Here is a 23,299-nt window from a genome sequence, read left to right as displayed (position 1 = left end):
ATAGATCAGCTCACTATTAGTGCTGTGCCAGTCCACAACCACTACCAAACACCTACATATAATTATTATAATATCCAGTCCACATCCAAATAACACCAGAAAAGCTCACTGTTAACATGTGACAATACAATCCTTCAAAATAGATAGTCCATACCATCACAGCATCAATTACCAGAGTACAATAACTCCCACTGTGCTATATGACATGTGCAGCTACACATTATCACAGCTAAAATACACCAGCACAGAGTCACACCTTCACAGCCTATGAAATCCATGCTGCAGCTCACCACCCAACACACTGTATCATCTGTGCATGTTAAAATACAGCAGCATACCTCCCAGTCTCTGCACAATAAAATACAACACCTCATTCAATATACTGTCAACCAGCCAGTCCCGTCTCAATGCACCACTGTGGAGAGATAAAACTGATCAGCAGAACATCTGGATGCTACCACATACCGGCTACGCAGCTACACTGAGCAGCTATAGATCTGATCTAATCTCGTCCATACGCTATCACATCACCGATCAGCATATTCATTTAAACTACGGAGAGAGAGAGAGACAGAAAGAGAGAGATCGAGAGAGCACTAGAGAGAGAGTATTGCAATGCTTCATTCAAACACACAGCATGTTGCTATGGCTACCATGGTGGTAGCAAGGTTTGGCTTGGTGCAGAGGGATGTGTGTGAGCTATGAGGTGTGTGTGTGTGTGTGTGTGTGTGTGTGTGTGTGTGTGTGTGTGTGTGTGTGTGTGTGTGTGTGTGTGTGTGTGCGCGTGTGCGTGTGTGCGTGCGTGCGTGCGTGCGTGCGTGCGTGCGTTTGTGCGTGCGTGCGTGCGTGCGTGCGTGCGTGAGAGAGAGAGAGAGAGAGAGAGAGAGAGAGAGAGAGAGAGAGAGAGAGAGAGAAAGAAAGAAAAATGAAAGAAAGAGAGAAAGAGAGAGAGAGCGAGGGCGGGGGATTGTGAGAGTGTCTGCAGAGATAGGAACTGGAGAAAAAGTTGACTTGGAGCAGCAGTGCTGCCTTTTAGAGTATTAAATACAGCTTAGAACAGCTAAGAACATCATAGAACAACCAGGCAGAGCAGAGCCAGCTCAGTAGAACTTCATGGGGTGGTTTAGGTTTCAGGATTTTATTTGGATCAACAGTATCTGTTGCAAAAGCAGCAGATACTCTTCCTGGGATCAAAACATAAAAACATCAACCATGACATAGTACATAACAATAATAGACAAGGACAGCTCAAGGACAGAGCAACATACATTTTCTTGAAATATAGAAATACAAAAGGTCTTGTGCTGACAAAACACTTAACAGAAACATATTACTTTACATAAACATACAAGTTATTTAGGTCAGCAAAGGGAAAGGCTTTGTGCTGTGAGGTGTTGTTTTATTGTTTTCTTAAAGCTGATGTTGATGTTTGATTGGGTAATTTGAGATGGAAGGGCGTTCCATGCAACCATGGCTCTATACAATACTGTGTGTTGTTGTTTTGGACTTGGAGACTGTGAAGAGACCCCTGATAGCATGTCTTGTGGGGTACATACATTATGCCTGTCAGAACGGTATGTTATTTGAATATACAGACAATTTGGAATTTTCATCACAGTAATATTTATCATAAAAACAAGAAGTGATGCCGTCAATCTTTTTTTCTATTTTAAGCCAAGTGAGACTGGCATGCATCTTTTTGATATTAGCCCTCTTTTTACAGTGAAGGGCAAGACGTGATGCTCTGTTGTGGGCCAGCTGCAGCTTTCCTATGCCCTTTTTTGCAGCTCCTACCATTTAACTGGGAAATAGTCAAGATGTGAAAGAATCAGCGCTTGCAGGTCGAATGTGGTGTTAAAAAAAGCAGAGCAAATCTTTATCACAGACAGACCTCTTCCGATCTTTACAACAATTGAATCAATATGCCATGACCATGACAATGTGCAATCTAACATCACACCAAGAACTTTGCTCAGCCACCACATCATTCGTTACCACATTCAGCTGAGGTCTTAGGGAATGATTTGTACCAAATAAAATGCTTTTAGTTTTGGATATGTGCAGGACTAGTTTATTACTAGCCACCCATTCCAAGACTGACTGCAACTCTTAACCTCTTAAGGGTCACTAGCTGGGGTTGCTGATAGGTATAATGTTGACTCGTCAATGTAAATAGACACACAGGCTTTTTAAGGCTACTGGTAGATCATTAGTAAAAATAGAGAACAGTAAAGGACCAAGTCTGCTGCCCTGCGGAATACCACACTTTACATGTTTTACATGAACTAATATTCCATTAAAGAAGACCCTCTGTGTTCTATTGGATAGATAGATCTCAACCCATGATATGGTAGACGATATAAAGCCATAACACATACAATAACAGATTATGTTCAACAATAACAGATTATTGTCAGTAATATCAGAGGCTGAAGTAAAGTCTAACAATACAGCTCCTACAATCTTCTTATTATCAATTTCTTTCAGCCAATTACCAGTCATTTGTGTAAGTGCAGTACATGTTGGGTGCCCTTCACTATTAGCATGCTGAAATTCTGTTAATTATTCACAGAGAAATAACATTATATCTGGTCGAACACCAAACTGATTGGTTGTCTGTTAGAACCAGTAAAGGATGCTTTACCATTCTTGGGTAGCGGAATGACTATAGCTTCCCTCCAGGTCAGAGGGCAAACACTTTTACTCAGGCTCAGATTAAAGACATGACAAAACAGGAGTCTGAGTAAAGACATGACAAAACAGGAGTGTGTCACGAATACCACCGAAGGTGGCTCCCCTTCCTGTTCAGGTGGCGATCGGCGGTCGTCGTCGCCGGTTTACTAGCTGCCACCGATCCCTTTTTACTTTTTATTAGTTTTTTTCTAATTGTTTTCACCTGTTCATTGTTGGGGTTTTGGGATGGGTGTTATTTAAGTTTGTTTAGCCCGCTGGTGTTTGTGCGGGCTTGTGGTTATTCTACTTTAGTGGTGTTTGTGTACTTTTGGGTTTTCGCTCTCTGGTATCTTGGTAACAGTGGGTTTGGGATTTCGCTGTCCGGTATCTTGGTAACAGTGGGTTTGGGGTTTCGCTGTCCGGTATCTTGGTAACAGTGGGTTTGGGTTTTCGCTGTCCGGTATCTTGGTAACAGTGGGTTTGGGTTTTCGCTGTCCGGTATCTTGGTAACAGTGGGTTTGGGTTTTCGCTGTCCGGTATCTTGGTAACAGTGGGTTTGGGTTTTCGCTGTTCGGTATCTTGGTAACAGTGGGTTTGGGTTTTCGCTGTCCACTATAGTCTACTACCATCCTCAGTAGCTTTCCATCTAAGTTGTCAATACCAGGTGGTTTCTCATTATTGATAGACAACAATAATTTCTCCACCTCTCCCACACTAACTTTACAGAATTCTAAATGACAATGTTTCACAATGTTTTATAATGGCTCACAGTCTGTTGTTGGAATTTCATGTCTGAGTATGCCCACTTTGCCAATGAATTAGCCATTAAAATAATTGGCAATATCAAAACATTTTGTGATGAATGAGCCTGAGTTGAATTAGCATTTCTGAATATACTTTAATTTAAAGTACTTCATTCTTGATATCATTTCAGAATAATGTTTTTTTTTCAACCATTTTTGTTCAGTTATTCACACAAGTTCTCAATTTACAGAACGCTGTGCAGCCAGACTTAGCCACTCCTTTTGCTTCATCTCACTCAAACATAAAATTGTCCAATTCCTCATCAATCCACAGTCTTAACAGTTCTAAAAGTCAGTTTCTTAGTAGGCGCATGCTTATCAATAACTGTAAGAAACAATTTCATAAATGGATCAAGTGCAGCGTCTGGATGCTCCTCAGTACACACATCAGACCAACAAATATTTTGTACATCTTCAACATTGGAATCATTACAAAACATTTACACTTTTTGGTCCCAGTCTTAGGAACTTTGGCTTTTCTGGATATAGCCACTATATTATGGTCACTACATCTAATGGGTATGCATACAGCTTTAGAACAAAGTTATGCAGCATTGGTAATTTGATCAATACACATGGATGACGTAGTTCCTGTACTATTTCAAAAAATTCTGGTAGGTTGATTGACACCCTGAGCCAGATTACAGGTACAGCCTGATGAAAACCAGTCTACATTCAGGTCACCCAGAAAATGGATCTACAGTATCTGTAAGCATCAAACACATTATCAAGCATTTCACACATATTATCCAGATGTGAGTAAGACCTTTAAACAGGTTAACATTCACAAGGCAACAGGGTCAGATGGATTAGTAGGGCACATACCCAGAGCATGCGCTGACCAGCTGGCAAGTGTCTTCACTGACATTTTCTATCTCTCTCTGACCCAGTCTGTAATACCTACATGTTTCAAGCATACCACCATTGTCCCTGTTTCCAAAAATGCCAAGGGAACCTTTCTAAATGACTATCACCCGTAGCACTCACATATGTAGCTATGAAATGCTTTGAAAGACTAGTCATGGCTCACATCAACATCATCATCCCAGACACAATGGACCCACTCTAATTCGCTTACTGCCCCAACAGATCCACAGATGATGCAATCTCTATTGCACTCCACACTGCCCTTTCCCAGCTGGACAAAAGGTACACCTACGTGAGAATACTGTTCATTGATTACAGCTCAGCATTCAACACCATAGTGCATCACTAAGCTCTGGACCCTGGGACTGAAGGCCTCCCTCTGCAACTGGATCCTGGACTTCCTGACGGGCCGCCCTCAGGTGGGGAGGGTAGGCAGCAACACATCCGCCATGCTGACGCACAACACGGCGGCCCCTCAGGCTTGCATGCTTAGTCCCCTCCTGTACTCCCTGTTCACCCACGACTGAGTGACCGCGCACGACTCCAGAACCATCATTAAGTTTGCCAATGACACAAAGGTGGTAGGCTTCCACAGGCTGTCAGCAGTCTATGTTCAAGGTTTCAGGCTTGTAACTTCAAAAACGAATAAGAAATATCAGTTTTAGCAATCTGTCTTGGCAATCCGTGTTTGTGCACGCATCATGAAGACATTACACACCTGCTAAAATCGCTTTCCGAAAGAAATTCAGAAAGAAATATTATAGTTTGATTACATTTTAGAGTATCTGAGGAGTAAATAGAAACTTATTTTGACTTGTTGAAACAAAGTTTAGGGGTAGATTTTCGGATTCCTTTCTCTGCAAGTTGAACGAGTGGATTACTCAAATCGATGGTGCCAACTAAACACACTTTTTGGGATATAAAGAAGGATTTTATCTAACAAAACGACACGACATGTTACAGATGGGACCCTTTGGATGACAAATCGGAGGCAGATTTTCAAAAAGTAAGTGAATATTTAATCGTGAATGTATGAAACCTGTGCCGATGGAAAAATATTTTGATGTGGGGCGCCGTCCTCAAACAATCGCATGGCATGTTTTTGCTGTGATAGCTACTGTAAATCAGACAGTGCAGTTAGATTAACACGAATTTAAGCTTTCAGCCGTTATCAGACACTTATATGTGCATAAATGTTTAAAATCACAGGTTAACCCTAACCCTAGGTTTAACCCTAACCCTAACCCTAACTTTAACCCTAACACTAACCCTAACCCTAGGTTTAACCCTAACCCTAACTTTAACCCTAACACTAACCCTAACCCTAGGTTTAACCCTAACCCTAACTTTAACCCTAACACTAAACCTTAACCCTAAAATGAACCCTAGCTCCTAGCCCTAAACCTAATTCTAACCCTAATCCTTTTAGTTTGTTTACTATTCTTGTGGGGACTTCTGGTCCACACTAGGCTTGGGGGGTAAACCGTATATACCGTATACCGGGGTATTTGGATTTTTTTTTAAATACATTTGAATATTTGTAGCTACTTTTTAAATAAATACCTGCAGTCATCTTGTGAAAAAAGTTAGGCAATAAATTACAGGTAGTCCACAGTCATGTGTCACGTGGTGTTTGTTTACAAGCATACAACAACGAGAGACCGGAGCCTTGTGAGTCACTCTGTTGTACAGCATGAGCCAGGTGATCTAATTACAGTACGGAATTCACAACTAAATGTTTGCCAGCAGATATCTTATAACTATCAAGGTAGTGCTAAATGCTCTGTAGTTGTGCATTTGGTTTACTAATTTAGTAGTTTGTTATGCTACCTTCAAAATCAAGCATTCGCTTGGTAACAGCAGAGAATCCCTTCCTGGATCAAGAGCCTTGCTGGCTAATATTTGTTTTGTGCGTACAGCAAACTGTGAGTAGCATTTTTGACTTACTAGTATAGTTTAGGTTAGAAACTGTGCAAAATGTTTGTAATACTCTTGTTAGCATTTAGTTAGCATTCTCTATGAGATGTTTTTTTTTTCAGTGCCGGTATTACCGAATATGGCACAAGGTCGGTACGAAGGCATGACAATCTGAGATGATACATTTTTTACAAATATTTGCAAATGTATTACGAATAAAAAATGAAATATCACATATACATTAGTATTCATACCCTTTACTCAGTACCTTGTTGAAGCACTTTTGGCAGAGATTACAGCCTCAAGTCTTCTTGGGCATGACGCGGCAAGCTTGGTACAACTGTATTTGTAGTTTCTCCCATTCTTCTCTGTAGATCCTCTCAAGCTCTGTCAGGTTGGATGTGGAGCGTCGCTGCACAGCTATTTTCAAGTCTCTCCAGAGATGTTCGTTTGGGTTCAAGTCCGGGCTCTGGCTGGGTCCCTGCCGCTGAAAAACATCCCCACAGCATGATGCTGCCACCACCATGCTTCACCGTAGGGATGGTGCCAAGTTTCGTCTAGACATGACGCTTGGTGTTCAGGCCAAAGAGTTCAATCTTGGTTTCATCAGACCAGATAATCTTTTTTCTCATGGTCTGAGAGTCCTTTAGGCCCCTTTGGCAAACTCCAAGTGTGCTGTCATGTGCCTTTTACTGAGAAGTGGCTTCCATCTGTTTGGTGGAGTGCTGCAGAGATGGTTGTCCGTCTGGAAGGTTCTCCCATTTCCACAAAGGAACTCTGGAGCTCAATGACCAAGGCCCTTCTCTGATTGGTCAGTTTGGCCGGTCGGCCAGCTCTAGGAAGAGTCTTGGTCATTCCTAACTGCTTCCATTTAAGTATGATGGAGGCCACTGTGTTCTTGGGGACCTTAAATGCTGCCAAAATGTTTTTGTACCCTTCCCCAGATCTGTGCCTTTACACAATCCTGTCTCAGAGCTCTATGGACAATTCCTTCTACCTCATGGCTTGGATTTTGCTCTGACATGCACTGTCAACTGTGGGACCTTATATAGACAGGTGTGTGCCTTTCCAAATCATGTCTAATCAATTGAATTTACCACAGGTGTACGTACTCCAATGAAGTTGTAGAAAGATCTCAAGGATGATCAATGGAAACAGGATGCACCTGAGCTCAATTTCGAATCTGATAGCAAAGGGTCTGATTACTTATGTTTACTTATGTTAATAAGGCATTTCTGTTTTTAAATTTTTTATACATTTTGAAAAATGTCTAAAAACATGTTTACACTTTGTCATTATGGGGTATTGTGTGCAGATTGATGAGGAAAACAATTATTTGATCCATTTTAGAATAAGACTGTAATGTCACAAAATGTGAAAAAGGGGAAGGGGTCTGAATACTTTCAGAATGCACTTGCTCCTACTCTGTTTATTATCTATACTGATTGCCTAGTAACTTTCACCCCTACTTGCATGTACATATTATCTCAACTACCTCGTACCCCTGCACAGTGACTCGGTCCCAGTACTACTACCAGTAGTATATAGTCTTGTTATTGTTGTTTTATTGTGTTACTATTTCCTTTTTGATTTTTTGCTAATTATTTTACTTTTTAACTCTGCATTTTTGGGAAAGGGCTCATAAGTAAGCATCTCACAGTAAAGTCTACGCATGTTGGACTCAGCGAATGTGACAAATACAATTTGATTTGATTTGAGATACTGTTAGCACTTGGTGGCCTATAGCAACACTCCAAAAGAAGAGTCTTTAGATGAGGCAGGTTAACTTGCAACCACAACACTCCAAAAGAAGAGTCTTTAGATGAGGCAGGTTAACTTGCAACCACAACACTTCAAGAACTTAGACATCAGGTCATCTATAAACCTTACTGTATATGTTCAGAGCCATATTCCTGTAACACCTCCCCCATTAGCATTTCTGTCTATTCTGTAGATGTTATATCCTTGTATTGCTACCGCTGTATCATCAAAGTAATTATCTAATTGACTTTCAAAGACAAACAATATATGAATGTTATCCGATGTTAGCAAGATATTGATTTCATAAATCTTATTTCTAAGGCTACATAAATTAATATGGGCTATTTTCAGTCCTTTCCTGAGTAGCATATCAGAGATAGAAGTAAAATGAAGAAAGAAAACACACAAAGAATGACAAGAACATGGTTTGGCCAATAGAGTCAGTCAATCAGGCACTTGTGAGTGTCAGTTGGTGTGTGTGATGTGGGGCTGAAGCTTCTAACCTGGAAACTTGGCTCTCTCACTCCACTCAGTATTTTGGGAGGGAGGGTGGACAATGAGCCTGTCGTAGCAGATTCAAGCAATGTCCCCGTGCTCTCTGGCAGCTTTCATGGCTGGGATAAGTTATTTCCCCCTCTGGCGCACAGCTTCCAAGTAGTCTTCGTTAAGGAAGATGTTGGTTCCTCTCATGTTCTTGGCTCTCTCCAGAACAGCCATCTTGTCCTTAAACCTCAGGAACTTGACCACTATCAGCCTCTGTCTATCACCTGGGCAGGTTACAGGTTTTCCAGACCTGTGTGCGTGCTCCACCTCAATCTTCAATGATCAGCTTTTCAGTGATCATTGTTTTTACTTTCTCCTCAGACTCTGCCTAGTTCTCATGTGAAGACTGGTTTTTCATTCACAACAATGTTAATCCTCCTGGATTGTCCCTCTAGATAGTTTATTTTCCCAGTCATTATGCTGATGTCATCTTGCGTAGACTTACAGTTTGTTGTCATCTTTCTGCATCTTTCATTTTTCTTTCAGGACATCCACCTCTCCTGGGACAACTGAAAACTGTTCTTAAGGTCCATGACCTCTCTAGTCAGATCGTCCATTCGTTTTTTAGTTGAGTCAATCAGTATTTCAACAAAGATCTTTAAGCTATTTTCCTGTTGTTGTAACAACTGCTTGTAGAACCCCTATTGTTCATTTAAAAAATATTTCACCTGTGATAGAGAAACTGTCCTCTCCATTACTCCCACAATTGGCTTTGGATTTCATGGTAGCAACATAGACTAGCATTGGTGCCCCACAGGTCCAGACAGGGCAAGTCGCAGGGCAGATGGAAACAGAAACAAACAGCAGGGATTCAGACAGTCACAAGATCGGCACAAGCGTTATCCGATTTGCGGGCTGTGTTCAAGCTGTCAAGGAAACTTTACTATCTTGATAGCTAGTAAGCTAGCAGCTAAGCCAGCCAAGCAGCTCGTCAGACTTTTGGTTGGCAGGATCCCTGAACAGATGTAACGGTCCCAGCAACTGAGGCTAACCAGGTCGTGGGATCCAAATTCAAAAGGTAACTAGTACCCAAACTTTTTCATTAGAACACATTTTTTGAGACTTTCAAAACCACAAACCGAGATCTCCCTTGTTCCGCGTTCAGCACACCTCTCTGATCCGTTTCTGTCTCCGCCCTCTCACACTCTATACTGCCCCAAACACACACTGTACACTCCTGACCTGAGTCCTCTAATGAAATTAGAGGAAGTGGGGACTTCATCATAACCAAGCGGTAGATCTTCAGAACAAACTCATTTCTTCAAATAAGGTGGATAAATACACCGTCATCTCAGTGTAATCAAGTGTATTACTGTTGTCTGTCTTTAACCACTGTCAAAGCATTACTTAAATACGACATATTCCATTTTAATTGTCAAAAATTATAACTTCTTGGGAAAATACAACATCCTGGACAGTGGTGGAAAAAGTACCCAATTTTCATACTTGAGTAGAAAGTGACTCAAGTAAAAGTGAAAGTCACCCAGTAAATCCTACTTGAGTAAAAGTAAAAAAGTATTTGGTTTTAAATATACTTTAGTATCAAATGTAAACATCATTGCTAAAATTCCTTATATTTAAATTGACCATTTAGCCAGGGGCACACTCCAATACAAATAATTTGTGTTTAGTGAGTCTGCCAGGTCAGATGCAGTAGGGAAGACCAGGAATTTTCTCTTTAAGTGAGTGAATTGGACCACCCGCTAAACATTCAAAATGTAACGAGTACTTTTGGGTGTCAGGGAAATGTATGCAGTATAATGTACATTATTTTCTTCAGGAATGTAGTGGAGTAAAAGTAAAAGATGTCAAAAATATAAATAGTAAAGTAATAGTAAAGTAAAGTACATATACCCTTTACTTTAAAGTATTTTTACTTAAGTACTTTACACCACTGATCCTGGATATGCAAATCGTCCGTATTGGGTGGATTCACGCAACTTCAATCCCAGCAACAATACATGTCTGTCATGTTCAGTTCCAATCACAGACTGACTACTCAGAGACCTCCATATCGACTGTTACATCTTTCCTCTCTCTCTCTCTCTCTCTCTCTCTCTCTCTCTCTCTCTCTCTCTCTCTCTCTCTCTCTCTCTCTCTCTCTCTCTCTCTCTCTCTCTCTCTCTCTCTCTCTCTCTCTCTCTCTCTCTCTCTCTCTCTCTCTGTGTGTGTGTGTGTGTGTGTGTGTGTGTGTGTGTGTGTGTGTGTGTGTGTGTGTGTGTGTGTGTGTGTGTGTGGACACCTTTTCCTATACTTGTGAGTACCAAAAGGTCTCACAAAAATAGTAAACCAACTAAAACCTCAAATACACCTAAGTTCTCCTGCAACCGGGTGATCAAATTAAGATCATACAAGTGTATCTGTCTGTCTCGCTCACCCAAGGAGACACACACACATACACTTTCCCGAGGTCTTTGTAGCAGGAGAGAGTGGGAGCTGTTTAGCACAGGGATGAGATGAGATGCCGTTGACATGGAAACCACATGAATTTACAGTGTGGCAAAGTGGTGAAATCACCTTGATGACAGGAACATTCAGATCCTTCTCAAATATATCAGGTCATCTAGTGCCAACTGCCATATCCATGATAACATATTAATACAGAACCTAGTATTAAAGAACCTAATGGCTATATGCCAGAGATCAAATACATGGACCAGCTAATAATGTGACACTGAACTGAAGGAGAGGAGATTACATCTGCAATGAAGGACAGGCAGTAGTGGAAGTCCCATTTTTCAACTTGTCCACTCCAGTACACCAGGGCGAGTATCAACACAAAGCATCTCAGAGTAGGAGTGCTGATCTAGGATTTGGCCATTTAATCTTATTAATTATGATCTAAAAGGCTAAACTGATCCTAGATCACCACTCCTACCCGGAGACGCGTTGTGGATACAGGCCCAGATATACATGATATAATCCCAGGAGTGTAGATACTCATTATATCTGACTCATAGCAACTTGATGAGGGACATGCTGCTCACCTTTCTTGCGGACCACCTCCTCAGACTCAGGTTTGCGTGTGACAGAAACCACCTTCATCAGTAGACTGTTTCCCCCCTGTCTGATCAGAGACACCACCTGCTTATGGCCCACCTTCACCACGTTCACTCCGTGCACCTGGAACACACACACGCACGAATGCCACACACACATATACACACGGCTGGAGGTCAGCAGACAGAGACCTGAGAGGCAGTGGGGCTAGTCCATGGGGTTGGAGAAGAGACAGGAGAAGAGGAGAGGGGGTGTAGTTACCTCTATGAGGAAGTCTCCTGTCCTAAGCCCAGCCCTCCAGGCCACTCCCTCCACGTCGACAGACTCCAGGTACTGGAGGGCAGGGAATGCAGGTGTTGGGGTGAACTCCTCAATAGGCGTCTCAGCTGGGAATACACAGAGAGAATGACCAAATATCCAAACATGGATAGATGTTTGAACACAAGAAATACACATACAGTATTCATTTTGGAATCCACCGTAAGGTACACTGAATCGTGAGAGTATCACCCACGCACATCTGCCATGGAAAAGAGAACACACCTTAAGCTCATAGAGGTACACATAGAAGTAGATACACACAGCAGCCTGTAAGTGAATGTGTGTTTATAATAGAGTGAGTGACAGCTTATTTTGATTTATTTCACCTTTATTCAACCAGGAAGGTCAGTTGAGAACAAGTTCTCATTTACAACTGCGACCTGGCCAAGATAAAGCAAAGCAGTGCGACAGAAACAACACAGAGTTACACATGGAATAAACAAGCGTACAGTCAATAACACAATAGGAAAAAAAGAAAGTCTATAAACAGTGTGTGCAAATGGCTTGAGGAGGTAAGGCAATAAATAGGCCATAGTAGCGAAGTAATTACAATTTAGCAGATTAACTGGAGTGATAGATGAGCAGATGATGATGAGCAGATGATGGTGTGTAAAGTAGTGATACTGGTGTACTAAAGAGTAGCAAAGTAAATAAAACAATATGGGGATGAGGTAGGTAGATTGGGTGGGCTATTTACAGATGGACTATGTAGGAACGGTGAGGTGGTGTGACAGGGAGAGACACTTTCACTCAACCGTATTACTTTATTCACTCTCACACTGAAAATCAGATTACACACACACACACACACACACACACACACACACACACACACACACACACACACACACACACACACACACACACACACACACACACACACACACACACACACACACACACACACACACACACACACACACACACACACACACCTTAGGATAGAGCTACCGTGAACTACACACACCCTTCATTCAATCCAATTGAGTCTGACTATACCACTTAAAAAGGAGAGCTCCCAGAGGCACCTGCAATGTGTGTGTGTGTGTGTGCGTCTGTGTGTGTGTGTGACATGACCCCACTATGAAAGACAATCTATTCAATTTTATCTGAGGCACATGGGAAGATGGACGGAGAGAAAGAAGAAGACAAGAGAGGACAGAGGGAGGGATACATCTAGAGTGGGGGAAAGTTGACTGATGGAAATTGGAAAAGGAGGAGAAAAAGGTAGACAAATTGAAACATTGAAAAGAAAGCTATTGGCTCTACATTAGACTCCATGTCAACTGTTTGTTGATCAGGAGGAAAGCTACAGACTAGTCTCTCCCTCTCTCTCCAGCCTTCATAGCTTTAGTGTTTAGAGGTAGGGAAAGGAAGAGAGCAAGAGAAAAAAAGTAGAGTAAGAAAGAGATGTAGAGACAGAGAGGGGAGAGAGAGGCAGGTAGCCCAGCAGTTAAGAGTGTTTGGACAGTAATGGAAAGTTCGCTGGTTCAAAACCCTGAGCCAATTAGGTGAAATATTAGTCAATGTGCCCTTGAGCAAGGCACTTAACCCTAAATGCTCCTGTACATCACTCTGGATAAGAGTGTCTGCTAAATTACAAAAATATAAATATAGAGATGGAGGAGCAGCAAACACACTCTGACTCCTGGGTTTGGTGCCCGCGGGGGGTTGCTATAGTAACCAGCATGGGGAGCTGGAACGTGCAGTAGTGTGTGTGTGTGTGAAGTAGTAGAGGATAACGACTAATAGTAAAGCTGAGAAAGGAATAAAGAAGAGGGAGGTAAGGTGTGAAAGAAAGAATTAAAGAAAGACAAGAGAAGAATAGAACAAAAGAAAGACAGTGAAGGAATCAATGAACGAGGATAAATAAATGTGGTGTTGATCAGAGCCAGTCGTGTTGGTTCATAGGTAAATAAGTCATACTGTGTGACTCAGTGAAAGAGGTCTAGAACTCCTCACATCAACCCACCACATCTCATACCCCACACTCAGAACACCTGCAGAGGGGCTCACAGACCTGTAATGACACACACACAGACAGCCTATGACATGAAGAAAGTAGCTAGCAGGGCCTTGGAGGCAGCAGTGACAGTGATCAAAACAGCCTGCTTTAGTAATAAGGTATAAAGTCAAGCTTTGCGAAAATATGTGTTTGGAGCTCCAGGCTGGTCCTGGAGGTATAGAGAGAGAAGTTGTCTGTTCCAGTCTTATGGCCCATCACTAAAACACTTGATTAATTAGCAAAGGTATTCACCTAGGTGTGTGTGTGTGTGTGTGTGTGTGTGTGTGTGTGTGTGTGTGTGTGTGTGTGTGTGTGTGTGTGTGTGTGTGTGTGTGTGTGTGTGTGTGTGTGTGTGTGTGTGTGTGTGTGTGTGTGTGTGTGTGTGTGTGTGTGTGTGTGTGTGTGTGTTTTCTACCTTTGGCTCCCCGCAGGACGAAGCCGAAGCCTTCGTTTTCTTTCTTCTGCAGCATAGCATTCTTCTCCTCTATGATGTAATCACTGGAGAGTAGAGAGGAGAGGGACAGCAAGTAAGAGTCCAGCAACAAGTTCACAGAGAGAAGAGACAAAGAGACAAAGGGGGGAATGAAGAAAAGGGGAGAGAGAGCTAGGGATGGTAGAGAAAGGGGGACAGGGATGGGAGGAGAGGGACAATGAGAGAGAGAAAGAGGTAAGGAAAGAGAGGGCTAGATAGAGGAGAGAAGGATAGGGAGCAGAGAGAGAGCTGGGTGGAGGGTATGTAGGGAGAGAGTAACCCAATGGCTTTGCAAACAAACACACCCGAACCTCCTTCTCTGATGACCCAATCAACTTAAAAGCCTAGCTCAAGGTTCTCTTGAGGCTGTACAGTACCTAGATTGTGTGTATTTGTATATGTGTGTGTGTGTGTGTGTGTGTATGTGTGTGTGTGTACAGGATAGTACTAGCAAATGCAATGTAATGATGTGTAATGCGGGCCTTTCATCACCAGTGTTGTCTGTGTGTTCCCTCCTAATGACTGAAATTCCAGGGATAGGAGATAAGAACAGAGGACTTAGCCTCTCCCATTCAGGAGGAGGAAGAGGAGGAGAAGAGGAAGAGGAGGAGGAGGAGAAAGAGGAAGAAGAGGAGTGCGTGCTTGCTTGCAGAGAAATATTAAATATCTCACGACTAATAAGAGAGTCGTCACAAGTGTGCGCTTTTGTTTATGTGAGTGAGTGAGTGAGTGAGTGAGTGAGTGAGTGAGTGAGTGAGTGAGTGAGTGAGTGTAAGAGTGTGTGTGTGTGTGTGTGTGTGTGTGTGTGTGTGTGTGTGTGTGTGTGTGTGTGTGTGTGTGTGTGTGTGTGTGTGTGTGTGTGTGTGTGTGTGTGTGTGTGTGTGTGTGTGTGTGTGTGTGTGTGTGTGTGTGTGTGTTGTGTGTGAGTGAGTGAGTGAGTGAGTGAGTGAGTGAGTGAGTGAGTGAGTGAGTGAGTGAGTGAGTACAGTATTATGTCAGTTCATACCAGACAATTCAATCCTCAAAAACAACAGCACAACAGCACTCTGAAGTCACACAGTAAAAGTAGCAACATGTCCCATTCTCAGCACACCCATATACTGTTGACTGACTGACTGTCAGATCCCACGGCTGACACCAGACAGCCCATAGAGTTAGTGAAGCAGAAGAGTGAGAGTGTCAGTGTCGCGAAAGTCTCTCTGGTTAGTAGACATCTCAACACCATACACATTGGCATGGGAGATCTGGAGTTTGAACTTGTGTTAACAGTTTGCCACGTCTGCTGCCCAGCAACTTACCCAGCGCAGATAGAGCCCCTGCTGACAGAGCCTGGAGACCCGTGAGAAATGCTCCTGTGTCAGGGGGCAGAGGTTGCAGAGATACAGTATCATGCTAAATACAGAGAGATATACGGTGTATAGATATGCCTATAGTTCAACATCTCTTCCTCTCCTCCCTCTCTCAGCCTACATCCTGCATATCCAACTCCAGCTTAAACGTTTCCCCTCCAGAGCGCCAGAATACCTTGCTTTATGTTTCCATTCAACCAACCATGTTCTCAATCTCTCTGTTGCATTCACAATTCTATTTCATGAACTCCCATTTAGATACAGCTCAACTCAGGCATTTTGAAAATATCTTCCATACATTCATATGCAAATAAAACACACACTGTAGCAGAATCATATCACACAATGTACGTATTTATAGTCTTACATAGAATAATGTTCCATAAACCCTCTAAGTAGCAATTCACAGCAGCATGCCGAAGACTTCCGTTCACATACAACTACATTCTATAGACTTCCATTCACATACAACTCCATTCTATAGACTTCCATTCACATACAATTTCATTCCATAGACTTCCATTCACATACAACTCCATTCCATAGACTTCCATTCACATACAACTCCATTCCATAGACTTCCATTCACATACAACTCCATTCCATAGACTTCCATTCACATACAATTTCATTCCATAGACTTCCATTCACATACAATTTCATTCCATAGACTTCCATTCACATACAACTCCATTCCATAGACTTCCATTCACATACAACTCCATTCCAAAGACTTCCATTCACATACAACTCCATTCCATAGACTTCCATTCACATACAACTCCATTCCATAGACTTCCATTCACATACAATTCCATTCCATAGACTTCCATTCAAATACAACTCCATTCCATAGACTTCCATTCACATACAACTCCATTCCAAAGACTTCCATTCACATACAACTCCATTCCATAGACTTCCATTCACATACAATTCCATTCCATAGACTTCCATTCACATACAACTCCATTCCATAGACTTCCATTCACATACAACTCCATTCCAAAGACTTCCATTCACATACAACTCCATTCCATAGACTTCCATTCACATACAATTCCATTCCATAGACTTCCATTCACATACAACTCCATTCCATAGACTTCCATTCACATGCAACTCCATTCCATAGACTTCCATTCACATACAACTCCATTCCATAGACTTCCATGCAAGAGCTTTGACATTCTCTCCTATTCAGCTGCTGTAGCTCTCACATAATCTTCATGACTCACTATGTACCCATTGTTCAAGCGGTGGAGAACTGCTCTCTCTCTCTCCCCAGCAATGCTCTGATACCAAGCGCCTCTCTCCTGACAAGCTGACTGACATTTACAGTGAATTTACATCATGACACAGTCCTATAGCAGCTCCTCTTCTACTGTCCTCTCTCTCAGCCTGCACATATGATTTACATTAGAACTAGCACTCATACGCTCCTTTATTACAGACGTCCTATAAAATACATTTCAGAGAGAGACGGACAAGGAAGGGAGCGAGAGACAAACTCAAACACGTGCACAAACACACACATGTTTTGGTAATGGGAGCTTAGTTTTGTATAACGCAAGCAGAATGCACTGACCCTGTCCCACCACGAGACAGCAACAGCATCACATAAATCTCATTTACACTCCCCTAAGTATTTATTTGGACAGTGAAGCAAAAACCTTTAATTTGGCTCTATACTCTAGCATTTTGGATATGAGATCAAGTGTTTTATATCAGGTGACAGTACAGAATGTCACCAATTATTTGAGGGTATTTTCATACATATCTGTTTTACTGTCTAGAAATGAAAGCCCCCCCATTTGAAGGAGTCATAAATATTTGTAGAAATTCACTTATAGTGTATTACATTTAGTAAACCGTTTAGTATTGAATCCAATATTCCTAGCATGCAATGACTACATCAAGCGTGTGACTACAAACTAATTGGATTCATTTGTATTTTGTTTTGGTTGTGTTTCGGATTATGTTGTGCCCAATAGAAATCAATGGTAAATTATGTATTGTGTCATTTTGTAGAAACGTTTGTTGTAAATAATAATATAATATGTTTCTGTCCACTTCTTCATTAATGTGGATGCTATCATGATTATGGCTAATCATGACTGAATCGTTACAGAAGAGTATACTGTATATTTGTAGGCCTCCTTGCTCGCACACGCTTTTTCAGTTCTGCCCACCCATTTTCTATAGGATGGAGGTCAGGGCTTTATGATGGCCACTCCAATACCTTGCCTTTGTTGTCCTTAAGCCATTTTACCGCAACTTTGGAAGTATGCTTGGGGTCCTTGTCCATTTGGAAGACCTATATGCGACCAAGCTTTAACTTCCTGACTGATGAGATGTTGCTTCAATATATCCACATACTTCTCCTCCCTTATGATGCTATCTATTTTGTGAAGTGCACCAGTCCCTCCGGCAGCAAAGCACCTCCACAACATGATAATGCCACCCTCATGCTTCACGGTTTGGATGGTGTACTTCGGCTTGCAAGCGTCCCCCTGTTTCCTCCAAACATAACGATAGTCATTATGGCTAAACAGTTCTATTTTTGTTTCATCAGACCAGAGGACATTTGTCAAAAAGTACGATCTTTGTCCCCATGTGCAGTTGCAAACCGTAGTCTGGCTCTTTTATGGCGGTTTTTGGAGCAGTGGCTTCTTCCTCGCTGAGCGGCCTTTCAGGTTATGTCGATATAGGACTCGTTATAATGTGGATATATATACTTTGGTACCTGTTTCTTCCAGCATCTTCACAAGGTCTTTTTCTGTTGTTCTGGGATTGATTTGCACTTTTCCAAACAAAGTACATTCCTCTCTAGGAGACAGAACGCGTCTCCTTCCTGAGTGGTATGACAGCTGCGTAGTCCCATGATTTGTAAGTGTGTGTGTGTGTGTGTAAGTATGTGTGTGTGTGTGTGTGTGTGTGTGTCTATGTGTGTGTGTGTGTGTGTTTGTGTATGTATGTGTGTGTGTGTGTGTGTGTGTGTGTGTGTGTTGTGTGTGTGTGTGTGTGTGTGTGTGTGTGTGTGTGTGTGTGTGTGTGTGTGTGTGTGTGTGTGTGTGTGTGTGTGTGTATGTAACTATGTGTGTGTGTGTATGTGTGTGTGTGCATGTGTGTGTAAGTATGTGTGTGTGTATGTGTGTATGTGTGTGTAAGTATGTGTGTGTATGTATTTATGTGTGTGTGTAAGTATGCATGTGTGTATGTATGTATGTATGTATGTATGTATGTATGTGTGTATGTATGTATGTATGTGTGTGTGTAAGTATTTGTGTGTGTGTGTGTGTATTATTATTATTATTATTGTGTATGTATGTGTGTGTATGTGTGTGTATGTGTGTGTGTGTGTGTAAGTATGTGTGTATGTGTGTGTATGTATGCGTGTGTGTAAGTATGTGTGTGCATGTATGTGTGTGTGTGTGTAAGTATGTGTGTGTAGGTATGTGTGTGTGTGTGTGTGTAAGTAAGTATGTGTGAGTGTGTGTGTGTGTGTGTGTGTGTGTGTGTGTGTGTGTGTGTGTGTGTGTGTGTGTGTGTGTGTGTGTGTGTGTGTGTGTGTGTGTGTGTGTGTGTGTGTGTGTGTGTAAGTTTGTGTGTGTATGTATGTATGTGTGTGTGTAAGTGTGTGTATGTATGTATTTATGTGTGTGTAAGTATGTGTGTGTGTGTGTGTGTGTGTGTGTGTGTGTGTGTGTGTGTGTGTGTGTGTGTGTGTGTGTGTGTGTGTGTGTGTGTGTGTGTGTGTGTGTGTGTGTGTGTGTGTGTGTGTGCGTGCGTCTTACCTGTATGAGGTGACGTTGTCGTAAGATCCCACAGTGTAGTGTCTGAACAGTCTCTTGGTGCGGTCCTCTCTTGTCTCTGTAAAACAAAGCAATTCACTGTCAGCGTGTGTGTGTGTGTGTTGGTGGTCTCCTTTGGTCCCTGTCCAGCCAGGTTGCTAAAAATCGCGAAATCCGACGTCCGTCCAGGTAAGCAGGACATCGGGAGATGACTTCAAAACAGACCACTAGAGGAAACGATGAGGGCTATTACCCTCAAGTAGGCTTGGGTTTTGCTAGGGCGTTGTGGAAAAGAACGGCGGATGTGCATGCTCTGGCTCCATGTGTCACATGTTCCATCCTTATATTTTTTGGTGTGTGTGTGTGTGTTCCTCTGTTGAGTGGATGAGATTTGTTTCTTGACATTCACTCCACCCTGTCTGTCTGTCAGTTTGAGTGAGTGACAGCTGCCAGCTTTGTCCAATACAAGAGTATTCCAGAGTTTCTCAACACCAAAGCACCGGAAGAACAATCAACCCCCCCCTACCCCTCTCTCTCTGTCTCCACTGCTTGCTCCATCACCTACACTCCTCACAATCACTCTCTATCCTCCCTTGACCCTTCCTCCACCCACCTCTCCATTACACCTCTTGTCATCCTCTTCTCCCGATTCCACTTTATGCCCCTCTCTCCATCATTCTGTCCCCCTTTCAAACCTTCTCTCCTTCATTCTCATTCACTCTCCATAAATCTCTCCATCTCTTTATTCCCCTCCCTCCACCCCCCATTTTTACCCCTCTCTCCTTTTCTCTCGCTAATAGTGGTGTCTCTGTCTAAGCTGTTAATGGGTACAGGCCTACTAGCCTTACTCTCAATAAAAATGCATAGACTTCCCCCATTCCCCTCCACTCCAAAAACTCACACGGATGTGCGCGCCTGCCGTCACACACACACACAAAGAAGCCGAGGATTAGGCTGACTTAGCCCCCACACTCACACACTTCCTTCCCCTTCCCTCAGATCATTTATTGACAGTGTGATGTGGGTTAAGGGGAGAGGGGAGGTTTTAGTTGGGGGAGAAGGTCAAAGATGAGTCAGCACATCAGCGGAGTACTGCTTCCCTTTATACTTCACACACACACAGGCACACACACAATGGCTGGAAATACATCAAACCTATGTGTGTATTAGTGTGTGAGTCAGTGTGTGTGTGTGTGTACAGGATGGTACTAGCAGACGCAGTGTAAGTGTGTGTAATGTGGGCCAGTGTCGTCTGATGCCTGCAGCCCACAAGCATCTAAAGACTGGCCTCAGATAGCACTGATAACCTGGACTACACCTCCACACACACACACGCGCACGCGCACGCACACGCACACACACACACACACACACACACACACACACACACACACACACACACACACACACACACACACACACACACACACACACACACACACACACACACATACAGCTATGTCTTACTCTTACTATACTTGTGAGGACTTTTTGGGGACCAACTATTGATTCCCATTCAAAATCCTATTTTTCCTAAACCCAAACTTAACCGCTAACCCTAATTGTGTCCTCACATCTCTGAATTTTAGTTGGTTTACTATTCTTGTGAGGACTTTTGGTACTCACAAGTATAGTAAAATGTCTCCACGCACGCACGCACGCACGCACGCACGCACGCACGCGCGCACGCACACACACACACACACACACACACACACACACACACACACACACACACACACACACACAGGTAGAGAGAAAGAGGAGAGAGAGAGAGAGAGATACAAAGACATACACAGTACCATTCAACGTTTGGACACACCTACTCATTCAAGGGTTTTTCTTTATTTTTACTATTTTCTACAGTGTAGAATAATAATGACATCAAAAATCTGAAATAACACACACACCAAAAAAGTGTTAAACAAATAAATCAAAATACATTTAATACTTGAGATTCTTCAAAGTAGCCACCCTTTGCCTTGATGACAGCTTTGTACACTCTTGGCATTCTCTCAACCAGCTTCATGAGGTAGTCACCTGGAATGCATTTCAATTAACAGGTGTTCCATGTCAAAAGTTCATTTGTGGAATTTACTTCCATCTTAATGCTTTTGAGCCAATCAGCTGTATTGTGAAAAGATAGAGGTGGTATACAGAACACAGCCCTATTTGGTAAAAGTCCATATTATGACAATATCAGCTAAGAGTGTGCTACTTTGAAGAATCTGAAATATAAAATATATTTGGATTTGTTAAACACATTTTTGGTTAATGCATGATTCCAGTTTTGATGTCTTCACTATTATTCTACAATTTAGAAAATAGAACCAATTAAGAAAAACTCTTGAATGAGTAGGTGTGTCCAAACTTTTGACTGGTACTGTACATTGCACGTGTAGCATATCTTTCATTCACTTAAAGTAGAGCATCAAACTGATGTGAAATGGTGACATTATGGTGACAACCTGGCTCTAGTATAGGAACATTAATAGATGAGGACAAAGTGTCTGTCGGTTCTCCTGTGCAGACGGACACAAAGACACCAGATGGACTGAGAAGCACCGGGAACATCTCCCAATCTGTTTTAGAGCTTCAGAATCTGGGAGGAGATTTGAAGCAGATGCTTTATTCACACACACACACACACACACACACACACACACACACACACACACACACACACACACACACACACACACACACACACACACACACACACACACACACACACACACACACACACACACACACACACACACACACACACACACAAAGATAGATTGGCTTGAAGCCATTCCATTGTTCAGATAGATTAGCACACTCTGCCAACAACAGTGCATATAAATACAGGCCATTAAGCTGTTCAACTCTGACCCCCTCTGCTGATATTTTCTAAGCAATGCATAATATTGTATACTACCCTCGGTGGGAGGGGGATCAGTGTCCTTTTAAGGATCCGCTCCTTTTTTTCAATTCTCGCCTAAAATGACATACCCAAATCTAACTGCCTGTAGCTCAGGATCTGAAGCAAGGATATGCATTTTCTAGATACCATGTGAAAGAAAACACTTTGATGTTTGTATAAATGTTGAATTAATGTAGGAGAATATAACACATTAGATCTGGTAAAATATAACACAAAGAATCTTTGAATTGCAAGAGAAATGCCATAATATATTATTCCAGACCAGGAGCAATTTAGATTTTGCCCACTAGATGTCAGCAGTGAATGTGCAAAGTTTTAGACTGATCCAATGAACCATCACATTTCTATTTGAAATGTTGTATCAAGACTGCCTACATGTGCCTAAATGGTTTATTAATACATTTTCAAGTTCATAACTGTGCACTCTCCTCAAACAATAGCATGGTATTCTTTCACTGTAATATCTACAGTAGATTTTGGACAGTGCAGTAAGATTAACACGAATTTAAGCTTTCTGCAAATATCAGATATATCTATGTCCTGGGAAATTTTCTTATTACTTACAACCTCATGCTAATCACATTAGCCTACATTAGCTCAACCTTCCCACAGGGGACCCACCAATCCCGTAGAGATTTTAACAGGTCATTGAACTCAGATTACCTGTATTTATACACAATGTTGTTGGCAGGGTTTGCCAATCTATCCCCATGTTGGGATATAATATATTTGAAAGGGTAGGTTTAAAATCAAATGTCACCAATTACTGTTCCAAAATAATAAAAACTAAAAAAGTATGATCTTTTACCTAATTGTGCCACTGTAAACATGCGCTAGGAACACACCATTTTAAAAGCACAGGGCT

The 23,299-nt window shown here is 42.1% G+C and overlaps 1 protein-coding gene across 1 annotated transcript in view; it reads right to left on the bottom strand.

The window, feature by feature from the left end:
- Window positions 1-23,299, bottom strand: part of LOC118396267 (SH3 and multiple ankyrin repeat domains protein 3-like) — a 260,761-nt gene that overhangs the window by 21,903 nt on the left and 215,559 nt on the right. The window contains exons 14-18 of the mRNA XM_052467006.1: window positions 19,509-19,584; window positions 15,661-15,714; window positions 14,306-14,388; window positions 11,826-11,950; window positions 11,552-11,687 (exon numbers count right to left, since the gene is read on the bottom strand). Coding sequence (XP_052322966.1) covers window positions 11,552-11,687; window positions 11,826-11,950; window positions 14,306-14,388; window positions 15,661-15,714; window positions 19,509-19,584 — 474 coding nt within the window. The remainder of the gene's footprint in view (window positions 1-11,551; window positions 11,688-11,825; window positions 11,951-14,305; window positions 14,389-15,660; window positions 15,715-19,508; window positions 19,585-23,299) is intronic.

The sequence above is a fragment of the Oncorhynchus keta genome, chromosome 17 (genome assembly GCF_023373465.1).
Source record: "Oncorhynchus keta strain PuntledgeMale-10-30-2019 chromosome 17, Oket_V2, whole genome shotgun sequence".
NCBI classification, from domain to species: Eukaryota; Metazoa; Chordata; class Actinopteri; order Salmoniformes; family Salmonidae; genus Oncorhynchus; species Oncorhynchus keta.
This window is presented reverse-complemented; position numbering and strand designations above follow the sequence as displayed.